General features: G+C 36.6%; 1 protein-coding gene across 7 annotated transcripts in view; it reads right to left on the bottom strand.

Moving 5' to 3' along the window:
* DMD (dystrophin) overlaps positions 1-18,341 on the bottom strand; it is a 931,439-nt gene that overhangs the window by 461,031 nt on the left and 452,067 nt on the right. For all 7 annotated transcript variants that reach the window (XR_014026476.1, XM_081327957.1, XM_081327955.1 and 4 more), the window contains 8 exons: positions 16,300-16,461; positions 13,759-13,869; positions 7,050-7,223; positions 6,768-6,923; positions 4,765-4,935; positions 2,509-2,688; positions 1,700-1,828; positions 297-467 (listed from right to left, as the gene is read on the bottom strand). Coding sequence is in view for 6 of the 7 variants with exons in the window: in XM_081327957.1 (XP_081184083.1) it covers positions 297-467; positions 1,700-1,828; positions 2,509-2,688; positions 4,765-4,935; positions 6,768-6,923; positions 7,050-7,223; positions 13,759-13,869; positions 16,300-16,461 (1,254 nt within the window). In the remaining variant the exon portion in view is untranslated. The remainder of the gene's footprint in view (positions 1-296; positions 468-1,699; positions 1,829-2,508; positions 2,689-4,764; positions 4,936-6,767; positions 6,924-7,049; positions 7,224-13,758; positions 13,870-16,299; positions 16,462-18,341) is intronic.

Here is an 18,341-nt window from a genome sequence, read left to right as displayed (position 1 = left end):
CACATATATTAACACCTTTTGAATGATAACATATGTTCCCTTATGATAAAGATGCACAGCCTTTTCTTAGTAAGTTAATTTTTAAATAGATAGCAAAAGATGTAACTGAGAAGGTAAACTGTCCCTGGAATAAAAGCACCATAAATGTTAGCACACACATTTAGATAAAACCCTCAGAGATGCAGCTAACTCTTATTCTTGCCAATTTTTATTTGGAAAATTGCTTTCTAGAATTATGAACTTAAAATGTTCCATTTTCAAGAATATAATTCTTTTTGCATGGCTATTTCTCTTACCTTTTCACATTTAATTCTTTCTGATATTGTTGTAAACCGTTGGTTGAGCTCTGTCAATTTAGGTTCTATTACTTTCCTGCAGTGACCTCCACGGTTTGTCATCAAGTCAGTTGCCTGGTCACGAATAGAGTCCACCTTTGGATGCATATCATTTAGCTCAGCCTTTAAGCACTATAAAACATGAGTAAAACACAGAGTTTTACATTAAACATAAAAACAGGAAAAAAGAAAGAGAAAAAGAAAGAAATCCAAATATCCTGACAGCTATGCACAACTAACCAATTAAAGCATTATGTAGAATTTCCCCTTAAAAATTAATTTAAACAGGAGAAAAAATTATTTGTAGTTATGAAGCAAGATGCTTTCCAAAGCTCTCACTACAAAGACACCAAAGGAGATCTAGCTAGTCACGGGTGTTTTATTTTGTGCATCAACTGAGAAAATTGTACCAAGTAAGCTGATGATTTAAGCTAAAACCTGTTGCCATTTTATACTGAACATGTTGGACACAGAATAGACTTCTAGGTCAGTTATGAATAAAAGGAACCAAGATGCACTGCTTACAGTAAAATCATATAAATCTGAGCCCAAATAAACCCTATTAATATACAGTTCTATAAAATGAACAAGTTATTAACTGTTTATTAAATTATATATAAAAATATAATTATATTGCATATCTGTAGCTGTTTCATTTCAAGAATTGCCTGCTGTTAAATATTCCCTTCTTAGATGACTTTTAAAAATATATTATGATGATTTTAAGGAAATTTCCATTCTCTATGACAGAGGTCCCCAACCCCCCGGTCCGTGGACCAGTACTGGGCCGCGGCATGGCAGCAACCAGTCCGCACAAACAAGCAAAGCCCTATCTGTATTCTGCAGTCCCTGGTGTCCAAAAGGTTGGGGACCTCTGCTCTATGAAATAAGTTTAAATCAAATACACTGATAATTTATTTGCTAAATTGTTAATGATCTGTATTATATTTTTGGATTTAGGAAAAATAATAGTTTACACTTCTTGAGATAGTTGGAGATTTCCAGAATATTTGATTATGTACACTATTTATAGTGGCAATGATGCCAAGATTTTTTTAAAATTCTCCACTTATATATTAGAAATAGCATGGCTCCAATTACTAATGCTACTTCAACATTATGAAATATAGAAATCACTTAACAATAAATATTTTTCTCACAAGACCTCATGTTTTAAAATAGTCTTTGCTGTCTAAGAATTTTAAAAGCTATGATAAAATATTATTTTGAAGAGAAAAATAATGTTCTCTAATTTCAAAAGATTACTTGAAAACATGCAGGGCAAATCTGTAATACAAATATGTTCGTGTACAAAGAATCATCTAGACTTTTTTAAAAAAAAATCAAAGGTTTGCATTTGTTACCTTAAGAATGTTGTCTCTCTGCTGGGGGCTTTGGGTTTCAGATTCATCCAAGAGTATTTCTGTTCGATACATCCATGTAGTGATATTTGCAAGGTTTTGATCAAATGTTTCCATGTCTTTCTGATATGCCTAGAAGTAAGTAAAGAGAAATCAGCATGTTCTTAAACAATTAGGATCAAACGGAAAAAAGGAAAAAAAATGCATTACTACATAAATTATTATATTGTCTAAATACAAAAACTATAAAACCAGTTCTATGAAACTACTTTAGACCTGAAAAAATAGGTCTAAATACTAGGAGAAATCAGAAATTTTTTAAAACCTAGTTCTAATTCTTTACTAAGTTATATATAAGGGAGATATGAAGCAAAGAGAGTTCTTCTTCTATTGCAGTGATGTAGACACTGGGATCCAAAGTGAGAAAAAAAATCAATAGCCATTTTTATAATATATATATTATATATATTCTTGCAGCACAAGGAAAGCAGATTAAAAACTATGCTATAAATTATTAATTTAGAAATCCTTGAACTGTTATTACATAATTAATAATATTATTTTTCTGGAATTAATAAACATAAAAATTGTGTAGCAATTTTTAAAATATACAGTAGTTTTATAGTTTCTTATTTTAAAAATAACAAACACAAAACTGATATCATTGTGATTTTAAAGACAAGTCTTTATTATATAAAATAACATCACAACAATTTAAATCACTAGGGAACTCTCTCTAAAAAACTAAAAAGGTGATGTTCCATCTCTGTGATCATGAAAGTAGAGAGGAAGTGCTAACTGTTTACTCTTACCAGCAGCAAATTAAACCATTCCTCAGCTCGTGAAGTTACTGCAATCCAGTTACTACTGAGAAGGCTGAGTTTATCATTCACCAATCTTTCTTTCCCTTTAAGCACCATCTTCAGTCCCTCTCCCAAGTCAGTGATAATCTTCAGCTGATGCTGTCGTTTTTCAGTCTCCAACTGTGTTCCCTATGGAAAGCACACATGGAATGAATAATAGTAAATGCGAAGACAATGACTCTGAAATTTGCATTATGCATAAAAGTGATGCCATTCATATATTAGGATACTTTCAGTGGTGGGATTCAGCCAGTTCGCATCAGTTCGGCAGAACTGGTAGTTAATTTTTTGTTGCTCAGGCCCAGAATGGACTTCCGAAATTAGCATCCACACAGAGAACCAGTTTTTCACCTATATGAATCCCACCACTAGATACTGCGTAATAAAATAAATTGAAAGAAATAAATCTGCATTAATAGTGAATATAAATACATAGTACCCTAAAGCACTACATCTAATCAAGCAGCTAATGATAAATAAGTTAAGATTTTATTGATCACATCTCCACAAAATGGCTGCTTTACAGTAACAGCCGTTTTCCTCATTTGCTAATGATCTGCTGGTTTTGCTGTAAACTATATGGAATCCAAACCTTTTTTTAAAAACAATGATTATTTGGTAATGAAATGCAACTTATATAAGTACCATTAAAAACCACACCAAATCATTTGTTTATGATATAATGACATAATTATGTATGAAGCATATCCAATTCTGATTATGAATTCACATAAAACAGTCATCGAATAAAAAAGTAAACAAAGCAAAGAAATATTTGCTAATAAACTTAATAAACCACAGAAAAGCTCACCAATAATTCACACAAGACATTCCTGCTGCTTTTTTCCTCTCAAGGAGACCTATCCTGGAGTAGGAGATTCCAGGGATCTTGTGCCCCATAGCACCCTTTGCATCCTTGCAGTCCATAGTATGTGCCCTTCTGCAGCAACCCCCACTGGACCACAGCCCCTACAGGTCTGCCCACAGCCCACACATTTCCAATGTATTTTACAGTGCCCACCTGCACCATCTCCATATTACCCACACACCCACTTATGTTCCTTGTTTTTGGACCTCTGCCTTTTTCCATTTAACAACCCACACCATCTTGGGGCTACAAGAATAATTGGGACGGCCTGGTTACCTTTACTAAGTGATCATGTGATATTGCACTTTATCACTGCACTTGCAGTTCCCAGGGCTTTTTTTGTCATAGAACGCCCAGAACGGAGTTCTGGCACCTTTTTTGGATGGAACCTTGCAGGGTAGGCAAGGCAGGTTGTATGATGTGTGTGAGTTCTGGCACCTTTTTTTTTTTTTACAAAAAAAGCACTGCCAATAGCCATTGTAATCTAAGGACAACCTGTGCTGGGAAAAACTGCATATGGCAGCTATATTTATAAGGAAAAGTTTGAAAAGATGAAAACTTACAATTTAAAGCAAATAAATAAAATCCAAACATTGTATCATAGCCTTAATTTATTTATTTATTTTTTAAAAAATAGCCTTTCATTTACAAAAATGAAAATAAGGACATAATTGAATAACAGTTTCAAAAAGTATGCCCAATTATTTTTGCTATGAAATTACTTTGTTTGCCTAGAGCGGTACTTCACTAAACAATATGACACCTGAAACCTGTCACGATATGCAGTTTAAAGCTTTGTGTTCTTTTTTTGTTGGTCTGCTTTGGTACACAGCATGAAACATTAAAGCCTTGTGATAGTAAAAGACAAAAGCCTAACTATTTAAGGATTAAATAATACACAGTTTGCAATGATGAAGGAAAAATGTTTTAAGAAATGGTGGGGACTGCAGGGAAAAATATACAGGTAAAGGTTCCCCCGCTCATTCGTGCTAGTTGTTTCCGACTCTAGGGGCCGGTGCTCATCTCCGTTTCAAAGCCGAAGAGCCAGCGCTTGTCCAAGGACGTCTCCGTGGTCATGTGGCCGGCATGACTAGACACCAAAGGCGCACGGAACGCTGTTACTTTCCCACCGCAGTGGTCCCTATTTTTCTACTTGCATTTTTATGTGCTTTTGAACTGCTAGGTTGGCAGAAGCTGGGACAAGTAACAGGTGCTCACTCTGTTACGCGGCACTCGGGATTCGACCCACCAAACTGCCGACCTTCTGATTGACAAGCTCAGCGTCCTAACCCACTGAGCCATATATGTGAGTTTAAAAGTAAGACAAAAATGTTTACCTTGCTCCAGGCAAGTTCAGCATCTAAATTGATAGGCACTCCTTCTATTGCTGATCTCTTTGTCAGTTCTGAATCTATCATTGCCAGCCATTCTGTCAGAGCATTCATTTCCTTTCTGAGTTTCCGAGATAATTTCAAACATTTCTCTAGTTCTTGCTTTTTCTCTGTTACCTGTGTTAAAAAGGGAGGGAATTTTTTTTTAAAAAAAAATATTCACAACTGTCTACCATCCAAACTGCTATCATTATTCAAGTCTACATGCTTGGTTGTAATTTTCCCCCATTTCCATTTAACCACCAACTTTCTACAATTGTTTCAGAACTGTGCCTCTTGAAATATTAGTCTTGTTAATTAAGAACTCTATATATATATTTTTAGGATCTGTATGTTTCAGGAACATAGTACATAAAAAACAGAGAGACACATTCTCTCTCTAGTATTGTTACTATTAGCATTAGTAAAATTATTTATTGTTTGACATGCTTGCTGTCAATATATGAACAATTTCTTCCCTATGATTTAGTCCACCTGTTCAGCATAATGATGTATGTGTATTTTTAATTTTATTATTTGAAATGTAGTTTATATAAAAGCCTTTACAATATTTTTGACAGCAGAACCTATTGCTAACTCTTTCCCATAAATCAATATTGATTATACAAAAAATAGTTTACAAATTATCATTTTACAGCAGAAAAACTAATAACAAAATGCACATGATTATTGTGAAAGAAGTTTAAGGATTCATTTAAATATTCATCACTGACATATTCAGATGACATAAGAGATTATATACATATACAAAAATCCTGTTTTTATGTTGGGAAGATTGATCGTGTTGATTTCATTGTAATTTCACTATTATAAAAAATATAAAAAATACTGCCATCTTAAAGCCTTTATTTTTATATGCTTGCTGTATTTATTATCTACCAATACTCTGTTACTTTCACTCAGTAGTTTAAAATAGATCTGTACTATTACAATGATAGGTTTATGTGCCCCATGGTTTTTAATGTAATTTTAGGTTGGATAAAGATTAACATCATGTTGGTAGCTAAATATTATTTACCACTAGGATATTATTATCTTACCTCAGATTACATTAAAATCATTAACAGGTTATTTAAAAAAATTATGTTTCTAAATATAGCAAGTCTCTAAGTTAAGAATGAATTCTGTTCCAGGTCTTTCCTCAAGCTGAATTTGTGTGTAAACTAAAACAGGTTATTTATTTCTTCTTTTATAAGAAACCCCTAACCATTATAACTGTTATAAATTCACTATAACTACTAATACTATATCCCAAAGTGCTTTTTCAAGAGGCAACAGGACTTTCTTGTTTTTCTTTGAAGTCGTTTTGCTTCTCATCCAAGAATGATCTTCAGCTCTGAGCTGAAGAAGTATCTTGAATGAGAAGTGAAACATCTTCAAAAAGCAAACAAGAAAGTCATGTTGCCTCTTGAAAACCCACCTTGAGAATGTCCATAGATACTAATACTATACTATAGTATAACTTATACTATGTAAAAGTAATACCGCAAAGTAAATGCAATTGTATTACATTATAGTAATTTGTCTAAAAGATGGTGGAGAATTATTCTACATATGTATCTACCTATACAGAAAATAAAATACAACATGTACATAGATTCATAAAAATAATTGTGAAAAATTGGTATTATTTGAATGATGCTCATATAAGCATCAAGGGCAAGAACCTTGTGAGAATGTGGATTTGGCTGATCCTTACATAAAAAAAAATATTCTCTTTCATACTTAACATAAATACAGTATGTATGAATAAGAGAGCAGGGAGAAATAAAATATGCAATAACTGGTTCTTTCAAGGGCATGAATTACATTTAAATTGTATGCATTAGTTGGCCACTTTAAATATTTGGTAATGAAAGTTATATATTTTCTAATTAAAAAATAAAGAAATAAATACAAAGTGCACTTATCTTTTACATAAGTATCAGGAAATAAGTTGGAAAGCATACCTTGGCACCCAAATCATTATACTGTAATTTCAAAGCTGTCAGCCTTTCATCTAGTTCTTTGGGATTTTCGGTTTGCTGCTTCTGTACAATCTGACGCCCAGTTTTTATTACTGTTTCCACTTCAGATTTCACTTCACTAAGAGTTTTATATAATTTCTAATGAACACAAGAAAAAAGGAACTGTATTTTTATTTAAACAAAATGTAACTCATGTTTGCAATTTGCCTGAAGGATAATAAAATGCATGACATTGTGAGAGATAACTTCCTTTGAAATACTCACCATACAATTATCCAGCTGTGACTGCATTGCTTCCTGCTCAACACTTCTCCATTCCAACTTTGGCACTTGCAATTTCACGTCATCTAAAATCCTTTTACTTTCTTGTAATCGCTGCTCAAAATTGGCTGGCTTTTGGAACAAACGAAATTTCATGAAGACATCTTGTAATTTTTTCTGAAAAAAAATATAAGGAAGGAAAGATATGAGCACAAAGCTTTAAATGTAATAAAATAAATAAATAAATAAATAAGTTCAATAATAAATCCAATTCAACAGATTTATAACTCTCCTTAGACTCTTAAAGTAGGGCACAGTATATCTTGGATCTCTATATTTTAATATTCTTTTGAAAGTACAGTATATCAAAATTGAACCAAAACATATTTTAAATAAAATGTGACTGATAGCCAAAAGCAACAGACAATATACATAGAAACACCAGACTGAAAACAACTGTACAGTTCTCCTTCTCCTGTGGATTAATTTATATTAATTATTTTCTTCAAATTTTTATGCAATATATCACTCCATACAAGAAACAAATTTGTTGTTGTTGTTAGCTGCGAAGTCATGTCCGACCCATCGCGACCCTATGGACAACGTTCCTCCAGGCCTTCCTGTCCTCTACCATCTTCTGGAGTCCATTTAAGCTCACGCCTACTGCTTCAGTGACTCCATCCAGCCACCTCATTCTCTGTCGTCCCCTTCTTCTCTTGCCCTCAATCTTTCCCAGCACTAGGCTTTTGTCCAGTGAGTCCTTCCTTCTTATTAGGTGGCCAAAGTATTTGAGTTTTAACTTCAGGATCTGGCCTTCTAAAGAGCAGTCAGGGTTGATCTCCTCTAGGACTGACCGGTTTGATTGCCTTGCAGTCTAAGGGACTCGCAGGAGTCTTCTCCAGCACCACAATTCAAAGGCCTCAATTATTTGGCGCTCAGCCTTTTTTATGGTCCAACTTTCACTACCATACATTGCAACTGGGAAGACCATAGCCTTGACTATACGCACTTTTGTTGACAGGGTGATGTCTCCGCTTTTTAGTGTGCTGTCTAGATTTGTCATGGCTTTCCTCCTGAGGAGCAAGCGTCGTTTAACTTCTTGGCTACAGTCCCCATCTGCAGTGATCTTGGAGCCCAGAAAAATAAAATCTGTCACTACCTCCATTTCTTCCCCATCTATTTACCGAGAATTGAGAGGGCCAGATGCCATGATCTTGGTTTTCTTAATGTTAAGTTTCAACCCAACTTTTGCACTCTCCTTCTTCACCCGCAACAAGAGGCTCTTTAGTTCTTCTTCATTTTCTGCCATTCGAGTGGTATCATCTGCATATCTTAGGTTGTTTATATTTCTTCCAGCAATCTTAATTCCAACTTTTTATTCTTCTAGCCCTGCCTTTCTCATGATGTGCTCTGCATATAAGTTAAATAGGCAGGGCGACAGTATACAGCCTTGCCAGACTCCTTTCCCAATTTTGAACCAATCAGTGGTTCCGTGTCCAGTTCTCACTGTTGCTTCTTGGCCCACATATAGGTTTCTCAAGAGACAAATAAGATGGTCTGGTATGCCCATCTCTTTAAGAACTTGCCACAGTTTCTTATGATCCACACAATCAAATCCTTTAGCATAGTCAATGAAGCAGAAGTAGATGTTTTTCTGGAACTCTCTAGCTTTCTCCATGATCCAGCGTATGTTGGCAATTTGATCTCTAGTTCTTCTGCCTCTTCGAAATCATGCCTGTACTTCTGGTAGTTCTTGATCCACATGCTGCTGGAGTCTAGATTGTAGGATTTTAAGCATAACTTTACTAGCAGGAGAAATGAGTGCAATGGTGCGATAGTTTGATCATTCTTTGGCACTGCCTTTCTTTGGAATTGGAATGTAAACTGATCTTTTCCAATCCTGTGGCCACTGTTGAGTTTTCCAAATTTGCTGGCAAATTGAGTGTAGCACTTTTACTGCATTGTCTTTTAAGATTTTGAATAGCTCAGCTGGAATACTGTCACCTCCACTAGCTTTGTTGTTGCTCAGCTTTTCTAAGGCCCACTTCACTTCACATTCTAGGATGTCTGGCTCGAGGTGAGTGACCACCTCATTGTGATTATCAGGGACGTTAAGCTCATTCTTGTATAGTTCTTCTGTGTAATTTTGCCACCTCTTCTTAATCTCTTCTGCCTCTGTTAGGTCCCTGCCATTTTGGTCCTTTATCATGCCCATTTTTGCATTAAACATTCCCTTCATCTCTCCAATTTTCTTGAAAAGATCTCTGGTCCTCCCTATTCTATTGTTTTCTTCTATTTCTTTGCACTGTTCATTTAAGAAGGCATTCTTATCTCTTCTAGCTATTCTCTGGAATTCTACATTCAATTGGGCGTATCTTTCTTTTTCTCCCTTGCCTTTCGCTTCCCTCCTTTCATCAGCTATTTGCAAAACTTCCTCAGACAGCCATTTTGCTTTCTTGCATTTCTTTTTCTTTGGGATGGTTTTGGTTGCTACCTGTTGTACAATGTCGCGAACCTCCGTCCATAGTTCTTCAGGTTTAGGTTTAGGTTTTATTTAATTTGTATACCGCCCTTCTCCCTAGGGACTCAGGGCGGTTCACAGGGCATATATAAATAACAATACAAAAGTTAAAAAAGATTAAACCAATGCCCAGTTAAAAAAAACAATAATACAATACTAAGAACAACAATTTAAAAACCCATATTCCCCCATCAGGCCAGACCAGCTAATTCAAATAAGTGGGTCTTCAGGCCGCGACGGAAGGTTCGGAGGTCTGATGACATCCGGAGCTCCACCGGCAGTTCATTCCATAATGCCGGAGCGCCCACAGAAAAGGCCCTCCCCCTGGGGGCCACCAGTCGGCATTCCCTGACCGGAGGCACCCTGAGGAGGCCCTCTCTGTGGGAACGCACAGGGCGGAGGGGAGTTGACGCCGGCAGCAGGTGGTCCCTGAGGTAACCCGGACCCATGCCATGTAAGGACTTAAAGATCATAACCAAGACCTTCAGGCACTCTGTCTATCAGATCTAATTCCTTAAATCTATTTGTCACCTCTACTGTATATTCAACAGGGATATGATTTAATTCATACCTGAGTGGCCTAGTGCTTTTCCCTACTTTCTTCAGTTTAAGCCTAAACTTTGCAATGAGAAGCTGATGGTCTGAGCCACAGTCAGCTCCTGGTCTTGTTTTTACTAACTGTATAGAGGTTCTCCATCTTTGGCTGCAGAGCACATAGTCAATCTGATTTCTGTGTTGACCGTCTGGTTAGGTCCATATTGTACAGCCGCCTCTTGGGTTGTTGGAAAAGAGTGTTTGCTATGACCGGTCTGGACTCTGACTGGGCAGAGTCTGATGATCAGGACACGGGCGGTCTTGTCGATATTACCTGGGAGGAGTTTGATTCTGTGACTCCGGAGGAAGTGGACAGGATTATGGGGAGGCTGAGCTCCACCACATGTTTATTGGACCCGTGCCCTTCCTGGCTGGTTTATGCAGCCCGGGAGAGGACACGAAGCTGGTTCCAGGCAGTTATATCGGCTTCTCTGAGTGAGGGTAGCTTCCCCGCTGTCTTGAAAGAGGCGGTGGTGAGGCCTCTCCTCAAGAAGCCTGCCTTGGACCCAGCTGTGTTGAACAACTTTCGTCCGGTCTCCAACCTTCACTTTCTTGCGAAGGTTGTTGAGAGTGTGGTGGCGCATCAGCTCCCTCTGGTCCTGGATGAAGCGGATTATCTAGACCCGTACCAATCGGGTTTCAGGCCCGGGTACAGCACGGAGACGGCATTGGACGCGCTGGTGAATGATCTCTGGAGGGCTCGGGACAGGGGACATTCCTCTGTCCTAGTCCTATTAGACCTCTCAGCGGCTTTCGATACCATCGACCATGGTATCTTGCTGCGGCGTCTCAGGGGATTGGGAGTGGGAGGCACGGTTTTGCAGTGGTTCTCCACCTATCTCCTGGGACGTTCGCAGTCGGTGTTGACAGGGGGGCAGAGGTCGACCTTGAGGTCTCTCGTTTGTGGAGTTCCTCAGGGGTCGGTCCTCTCGCCTCTCCTGTTCAACATCTATATGAAACCGCTGGGTGAGATCATTCGTGGCTTTGGAGTTGGGTATCATCAGTACGCTGATGATACCCAGCTTTTTATTTTGACCCCAAACCACCCCAGTGATGCCCTCAACGTGATGTCCCGTTGCCTGGAGGCGGTTCGGGACTGGATAGGGAGGAACAGACTTCAACTCAACCATGACAAGACTGAGTGGCTTTGCATACCTGCATCCCGGGTTAATTCGGATATTCCATCTCTCTCTATGGGGGGTGAATTATTACCCCCCGTAGATAGGGCTCGCAACTTGGGAGTCCTCCTAGATTCACGGCTCACTCTGGAAGATCACATAGTGGCTGTGACTAGGGGGGCTTTCGCCTAGGTTCGCCTGGTGCGCCAGTTGCGGCCCTATCTAGGCCGGGATGACTTATGCACGGTCACTCACGCGCTCGTGACCTCTCGTCTGGACTACTGCAACGCTCTCTACATGAGGCTGCCCTTGAGGACCACCCGGAGGCTCCAACTGGTACAGAATGAAGCCGCGAGAGTTGTGTTGGGAGTCTCCCGATACTCCCATGTTACACCTCTGCTCCGTGAGCTGCATTGGTTACCAGTTGTCTTCCGGGTGAGATTCAAGGTACTGGTAATGGTGTTTAAGGCCCTACATGGCATGGGTCCGGAGTACCTCAGGGAGCACCTGCTGCCAGCATCAACTTCCCTCCGCCCTGTGTGCTCCCACAGAGAGGGCCTCCTCAAGGTGCCACCGATCAGAGAATGTCGATTGGTGGCCCCCAGGGGGAGATCCTTCTCTGTGGGCGCCCGATCTTCGCTATGGAATCAGTTACCGGTTGAGCTCGGGATGGCGCCCGATCTTCGCTCCTTTCGTCGCGATCTAAAAACATTCTTATTCGAACAAGCCGGCCTGGCCTGATGGGGGATTGGTGGGGTTTTTTATTGTTGTTTTATTGGGTTTTAATATTGTATTTACTGTTTTTAGTGGGCAAATATTTAATTCTTTTTTTAATTTTTGTAACTTTGTATTTTTATTCTTGCCCTGTTCACCGCCCTGAGTCCTTCGGGAGAAGGGCGGTATATAAATATTATTAAATAAAATAAAATAAATAAGTATTCTCTTGACAAAATTCTATCAGCCTGTGCCCTGCTTCATTTTGTACTCCAAGGCCAAACGTGCCTGTTATTCTAGTTATCTTTTGGCTTCCTACTTTAGCATTCCAATCCCCCATGATGATAAGGACATCATTTTTTGGTGTTAGTTCTATAAGGTGCTGTAGTGCTTCATAGAACCGGTCAATTTCATCCTCTTCAGCACTGGTGGTTGGGGCATAGACGTGGACTACTGTGATATTGAATGGTTTGCCTTGGATTCGAACTGACATCATTCTGTCATTTTGAGGATTGTATCCCAGTATTGCTTTTCCTACTCTTTTATTGACTATGAAGGCTACTCCATTTCTTCTGAGGGATTCTTCCCCATAGTAGTATACCTGATGGTCGTCTGAATTAAATTCACCCATTCCTGTCCATTTTAGTTCGCTGATACCTAAGATGTCAATGTTCAGTCTTGTCATCTCTTGTTTGACTACGTCCAGCTTGCCTTGATTCATGTATCTTACATTCCAGATTCCTATGGAGAAAAAATCTTTACAGCATCGGACTTTCCTTTCACCACCAGACACATCCACAGCTGAGCGTCCTTTCGGCTTTGGCCCAGTCACTTCATTCTTTCTGGCGCTACTAGTACTAGCCCTCTGCTCTTCCCCAGTAGCATATTGGACACCTTCTGACCTGAGGGGCTCATCTTCCAGCATCATATCGTTTTGCCTTTTGGTACTGTCCATAGGGTTTTCATGGCAAAGATACTGGAGTGGGTTGCCATTTCCTTCTCCAAATAACAACAAGAAACAAATAGTGATCTCATATTTAGAATTCATTATCTGCATGTGGAAATAGCAGTTAATTGTATGCATTGAATTTAGAAAATATGTTAAGCCGTGGATTTTTTTAAGAAATATTATTCCTCAGATACATTCAATCTGCCTCTGGTGGTCAGTGCAAAATATGTGAATATGAAAGAAAAGGAATTATCTACCCAAAAATGTAATCTGAAAACAAAATTCTACCAGCAGCTACTATATAAATGATCTTCCTGGAAGAGAAGGAGACATATATGTTTACATTTGCATAAAGCGTGTCAATAGAGTTTGGAAATTCTGCACTGATAAATCATGTCATATTTTTCATTTTATGTTACTACCCACCGTGAACTGTTAACTCCATATTTTAAAAAATTCCCCAGCCATTTGATTAGTTTAATTAACATACCATAATTTTGGATTCAACTTATATTATTACTTTAAGGGTGGCCAAATTTTGTCATGTAATAAATAGGATGTGCAGTAGTTAATTAACATGCTAAATTAGTTTATCAATATTAGTTTTATAAATGCTATGTCTCTTATGTAGCGATCATTATAAACTTTACATTAAACAAGAATTTGTGTGCTGCAAAGCATATTTTTAAATCAGATGCAAAGCGTTGCACCACATTAGTTCTATTTCTGGCATGATTAACACATAATTAAACTTTATTTTGAATATTTGAAGGTAGATTTTAAATTAATGTGCAAAAGCAAATTAAGTTCACAAACCTGTGCAGTGTCAATTTGAGAGAATATCCTTTTGGCAGAATCTTTACCCCGGTTACGTTTCTTCATTTCATCCAAGCTAACCTCATGGCTTGTCAACTCTGACTGAATTTTCTAGATGGGTGCAGGGGTGGTGGTGATGGTGGAGAGAAGACAGGGTTTGAATCAAATTATATTACTTTTACAAGATAAAAATGTCTGAATTTACACAAAGACATGGGAATAAATAAATTTAAATTATTAAAGTTGAATTCCAATAGTATAAGTACACTAATAGATTGTACATTGTTGATAGAATTGGTTTGAACTTCATCTATATTCATTTGTATACTTTAACACTTTGCTTTGAAAGTTGGCTGATAGTCTAGATTAGATTTCATATATATATATATTTTCACAGATGGCCCCAAAAGAGAAATAAACATTGTGCAAGTGGAGATTTTTATAGTATGGATGGAACTGTACAACAAGAGTCACTCCAAAACCTAGACTTGCCTCAAACAGAGAGATGGGATAAATTTAATAATAAAATGAATAAATAAATAATGATAAATTTGAGGTGTTTGTTCAAAATATAATTAACTTTTTGTCACCTATTCAGAATTGCATTATGTGTATTGGGTAACTATGTAAAGGCTCTAAATAAATAATTAAATACCACAGCATGAACAGAAGAAATTAAAATACATACATACTAGAGTTACAAAAATAATAGTATTATTTGTAGTAATCCCTTCAATTAAGAAAAGGATAGTTCAATTTCTGCGATAAATGAGATTTCCAGTTTTCTATTCTTTAATTATGTTTCTTCATAAAATAATATTTAACATTAAAATATTAAAGGATGATTTGTCTGAGCTCTGTATAATTTATTAGTTGGATGAGATGTCAAAAATTAAATCCAATCGTAATATTAATGGTAAGGTAATGGTAAGACTGAGTGGCTTTTGGTGCATGAGCTTCAGGATCAGGGACTTTAACATCTTTAGTTCTGGATGGGATTGAACTGCTCCAGACATACCCAGAACTTGGGAGTTTTCCTGGACTCTCAACTCCTGCTTGAAAAGCAGGTGGTAATTGTGATTAGGAGAGCCTTTGAGGAATCTTTCATTGAGCCAGTTGTGCCCTTTCCTGAATCATGACTCCCTGCAATCTGTTACTCAGCCCTGGTCATCTTATGTCTGGACTTTACAATGGACTCTATGTGGGGCTATCCTTGAAGAACATTTGGAAGCTACAGCTAGCACAGAATGAAATTGCACAGATAGTTCTTGGTTCTCTAAGATGACTCATGTTGCACAAGTTGCACTGGTTGCCAGTTTGATTCCAGCTCCAGTTCAAGGTGTTGGTTATCGCCTTTAAAGTGCTTTGTGGCCTGGGTCCAGACTACCTGAAGAACCATCTCACGTCAATGGGATTGGTCCACCCCACCCATGCATGCTATAGACCCCAACAGTAAAGGAATTTCAGCTGTCAGTATCCAGAGAAAAAGTTGTGCTTCCTGAAGTGAGATTCACACCCATCCTTTTGGCCTCCCAAAAGGCTTTAAAACTTGGTTATGTCATTGGCCTGGGGCCCCAATTGTTTCTGTATATGAAATTTATATAAATGCAAGATATTGATTTTGGTTTTACATACATAGTTTGCAATGTAGCCAGATTATATATAATTGCTTTCTTTTTTATCCTTTTAATGGTCCCTCCATTTAACACCTACATAAAGATACTAGAAAAGTTTACCCATCAGAATGTATGTATGTATGTTTGTGTGTGTATATATGAGGTTTTCTTTGGCCAAGTTTTTCATAAGTGGTTTGTCCAAGAAATTAGTCAAAAAAAACAACAACTCTTCAGGGACTTGTCCAGGCAGTCTCCAAGAATCAAACATGATTGAATGGGGAATATAAACACACACATACACACATGTACATGCATACATACATTGCCTCTTTCCTAGAGCTGAGAAAAAATGATTAGCCCAAGGTCACTGAGCTGACTTTGAGTGTAAGGTAGGACTAGAATTCATGGTCTCGTGGTTTCTAGTCTGATGCCTTAACTATTACACAAAATTGGCTTTTATCTATCTGTATAACTCTGCTCCTTTTATGCAACACAATATGCATAAAATTACCCAAATAATTAAATGAAATATTTGTATGTTAATTCAATAAGAATTCATGGTGTTAATTGAAAATAGTAATCACAATGAGTAACTTATGGCATGATAAAAATATAGTATTCATTTTCCTACTTTAAATTTACAGTACAAACATTTGCAAACTTTTAATTTGATGCGATAAAATAATGTTACATTAGCATCAGGAAAGATAAAAGAAACTTAAAAGATCATTTTACTCAAAAATATATGTGATCTTTTTGATTGCAAGCAGTTCCTCTTACATTTGCCAGCTGGCAATTTTGTAAGAATTAGATCAATGATAACTCTAGAATCATTGTTAAGTTTAGAACAATCTAATAAAATAAATTCTTACTTACATCTTGAAATATAAAACTATTTAATGTAATTACATGTTATATGGCTCACCTGTGCTTCTTGGGGTACATGTGCTGCATCAATTCGGTCTGTAATGTATCCTGTTAATTGTCGATCAATGAAAGCCAGAGACTCTTGAATTAACTGAAGGGTTTTGTCAATCTCCTGAGCAGAGTGGATACTTTGTTCAAGAAACTTCTGTCTTCTCACCGCCTAGAAAATAATACAAAGAATTACACATCAATATTTTCAAAGTATCATTTACAATATAGCTTGCAGTACAAACTAGAATTTCCAATTAATATACAGCTACCTTTTTGTAAGATAAATTTCTTCGCTTCTTGCCAGCCATTTTATTTTTAAAAGAAATAACTGAGAAATAGCCAATGTGTAAAAAAAGAGAGAGATTGAAGAATTTTATGACGAATAGAATATTACAAATTGAAGTTCAGTATTCTGCTTAGATAGTATTCTGAGGCCACAGATATATCTGAACTTATTTATCCCAAGAGATTTAATTTGGACAGAACAGAATTACAGTCACCACAATCCATTTTAAGATAATCCACTGTAATGAGTGACAGGGATAAACATGCTGCTTATAAAGCAACTGGAACAGAACATATAAATAGTTTCTTAGAGCATGGATTAATCACAGGAATGTTTAGTTCCTTATTATTTGTTTTTCACTGCATAGTTCACTACTAAGCCTACCTATAAAATTCTGAATAAAGTAGCATTCAACTTAAAATTACAGAAACTAAAGAATGCAGTAAACTTTAATATCACTAAAGCAAGTCTAGTTATATCACTTTAAACGTGTTCCATAATGTAAATCTAATAAATATGTTCACTATTTTACAAAGGTCATTTTTTGCAAGTTGTTCAGTTATTTCTACTTTAAAATTTAAGATGAGACTAGCAGATATTTCCTTGTTTTTCAGGTTCTGCCTTATATATACACAGAGAATATATGAATTAATATACAGTGTACATATATAGTATGTATGTATGTACACATACACATACATGCTGTATATTCATTAATTAAAAACAGCATGCAGTTTTTTATAAGATATTTATTTATTTATTTATTTGTTTATTTATTTATTTATTTATTTAATATGCAACCATCTAAAAGACAAGTCTGGGCAGCTTACAGACAATAATAAAGAAAAATATACAAATAATTAACATTTTTAAAGCTGTACATAAAACTAAAAGCAAGGAGATGGATGGCACAGGGATGAGGTCTTCTTCTTATCCCATCAATTACCTCCAGGGGTTAGTGTTCTCTTTATATGAAAATAAAATTATATTGCAAGTTAAAATTGTTAGTCTCATGTTTTCAAAACTTTGTAAAATACAGTAAAGGAATGATTATGACCTATGGATTCATAACCAATTAAATGACAAACAATTTTTTACACATTTTTTAAATAGGAGAGCAAACAAACCCACAACATTTGTGTTAGTTATTAGTTATTGTCAATCCACTCACAAAATGGCTGTGTTTATATTGTAAAGACATGGGTCTTGAGTAATAATAATATAACACCACTAGGTCAGATTGGGTGGGTATGTTCTAGGTCCCTAACCTTCAATATTGTCATCTGATGGGAACAGGGAGACAAACCTTTTCTGTACATGTTGCAACTCTATGAAGTAGTCTTTTCCTTGAACTTCAGAAAGCCCTTACCCTATTCTGGAGGGATATGAATATCCGGCTTTTTACCCAGGAAATGGGCTAAGCTTTTCATTCACATAACAATGGAAACTACCTGTAAACTTAATTCACTAAGAAAACTCTATAAAAAGATTCCAATAAATTACTTAATGGAAGCTTTCAGTACCAGCTTCCTTCCTATGCCTACTTTGGGCTGATACTTATATTATATTTGGGCTGTTATATTTTAATTCAAACTCTGAGTTAACACTGTAGTGTCTCTTAACTTTTAGGTACCCAAGAATATTAATACTTCGCATCTCAGATTGCAACTATTGTCATGTATAAGCTTGTGAGTACAAACTGGATACCGGTATGTTTTCATTAAAACATTATAGTATCAATATTAGTATATATTATTTGTAAA

This window comes from Vipera berus, assembly GCF_964194415.1.
Source record: "Vipera berus genome assembly, chromosome: 4".
In the NCBI taxonomy this organism is placed as follows: domain Eukaryota; kingdom Metazoa; phylum Chordata; class Lepidosauria; order Squamata; family Viperidae; genus Vipera; species Vipera berus.
The sequence above is the reverse complement of the archived record's forward strand: the minus strand, read 5'-3'. Positions and strand labels throughout refer to the sequence as shown.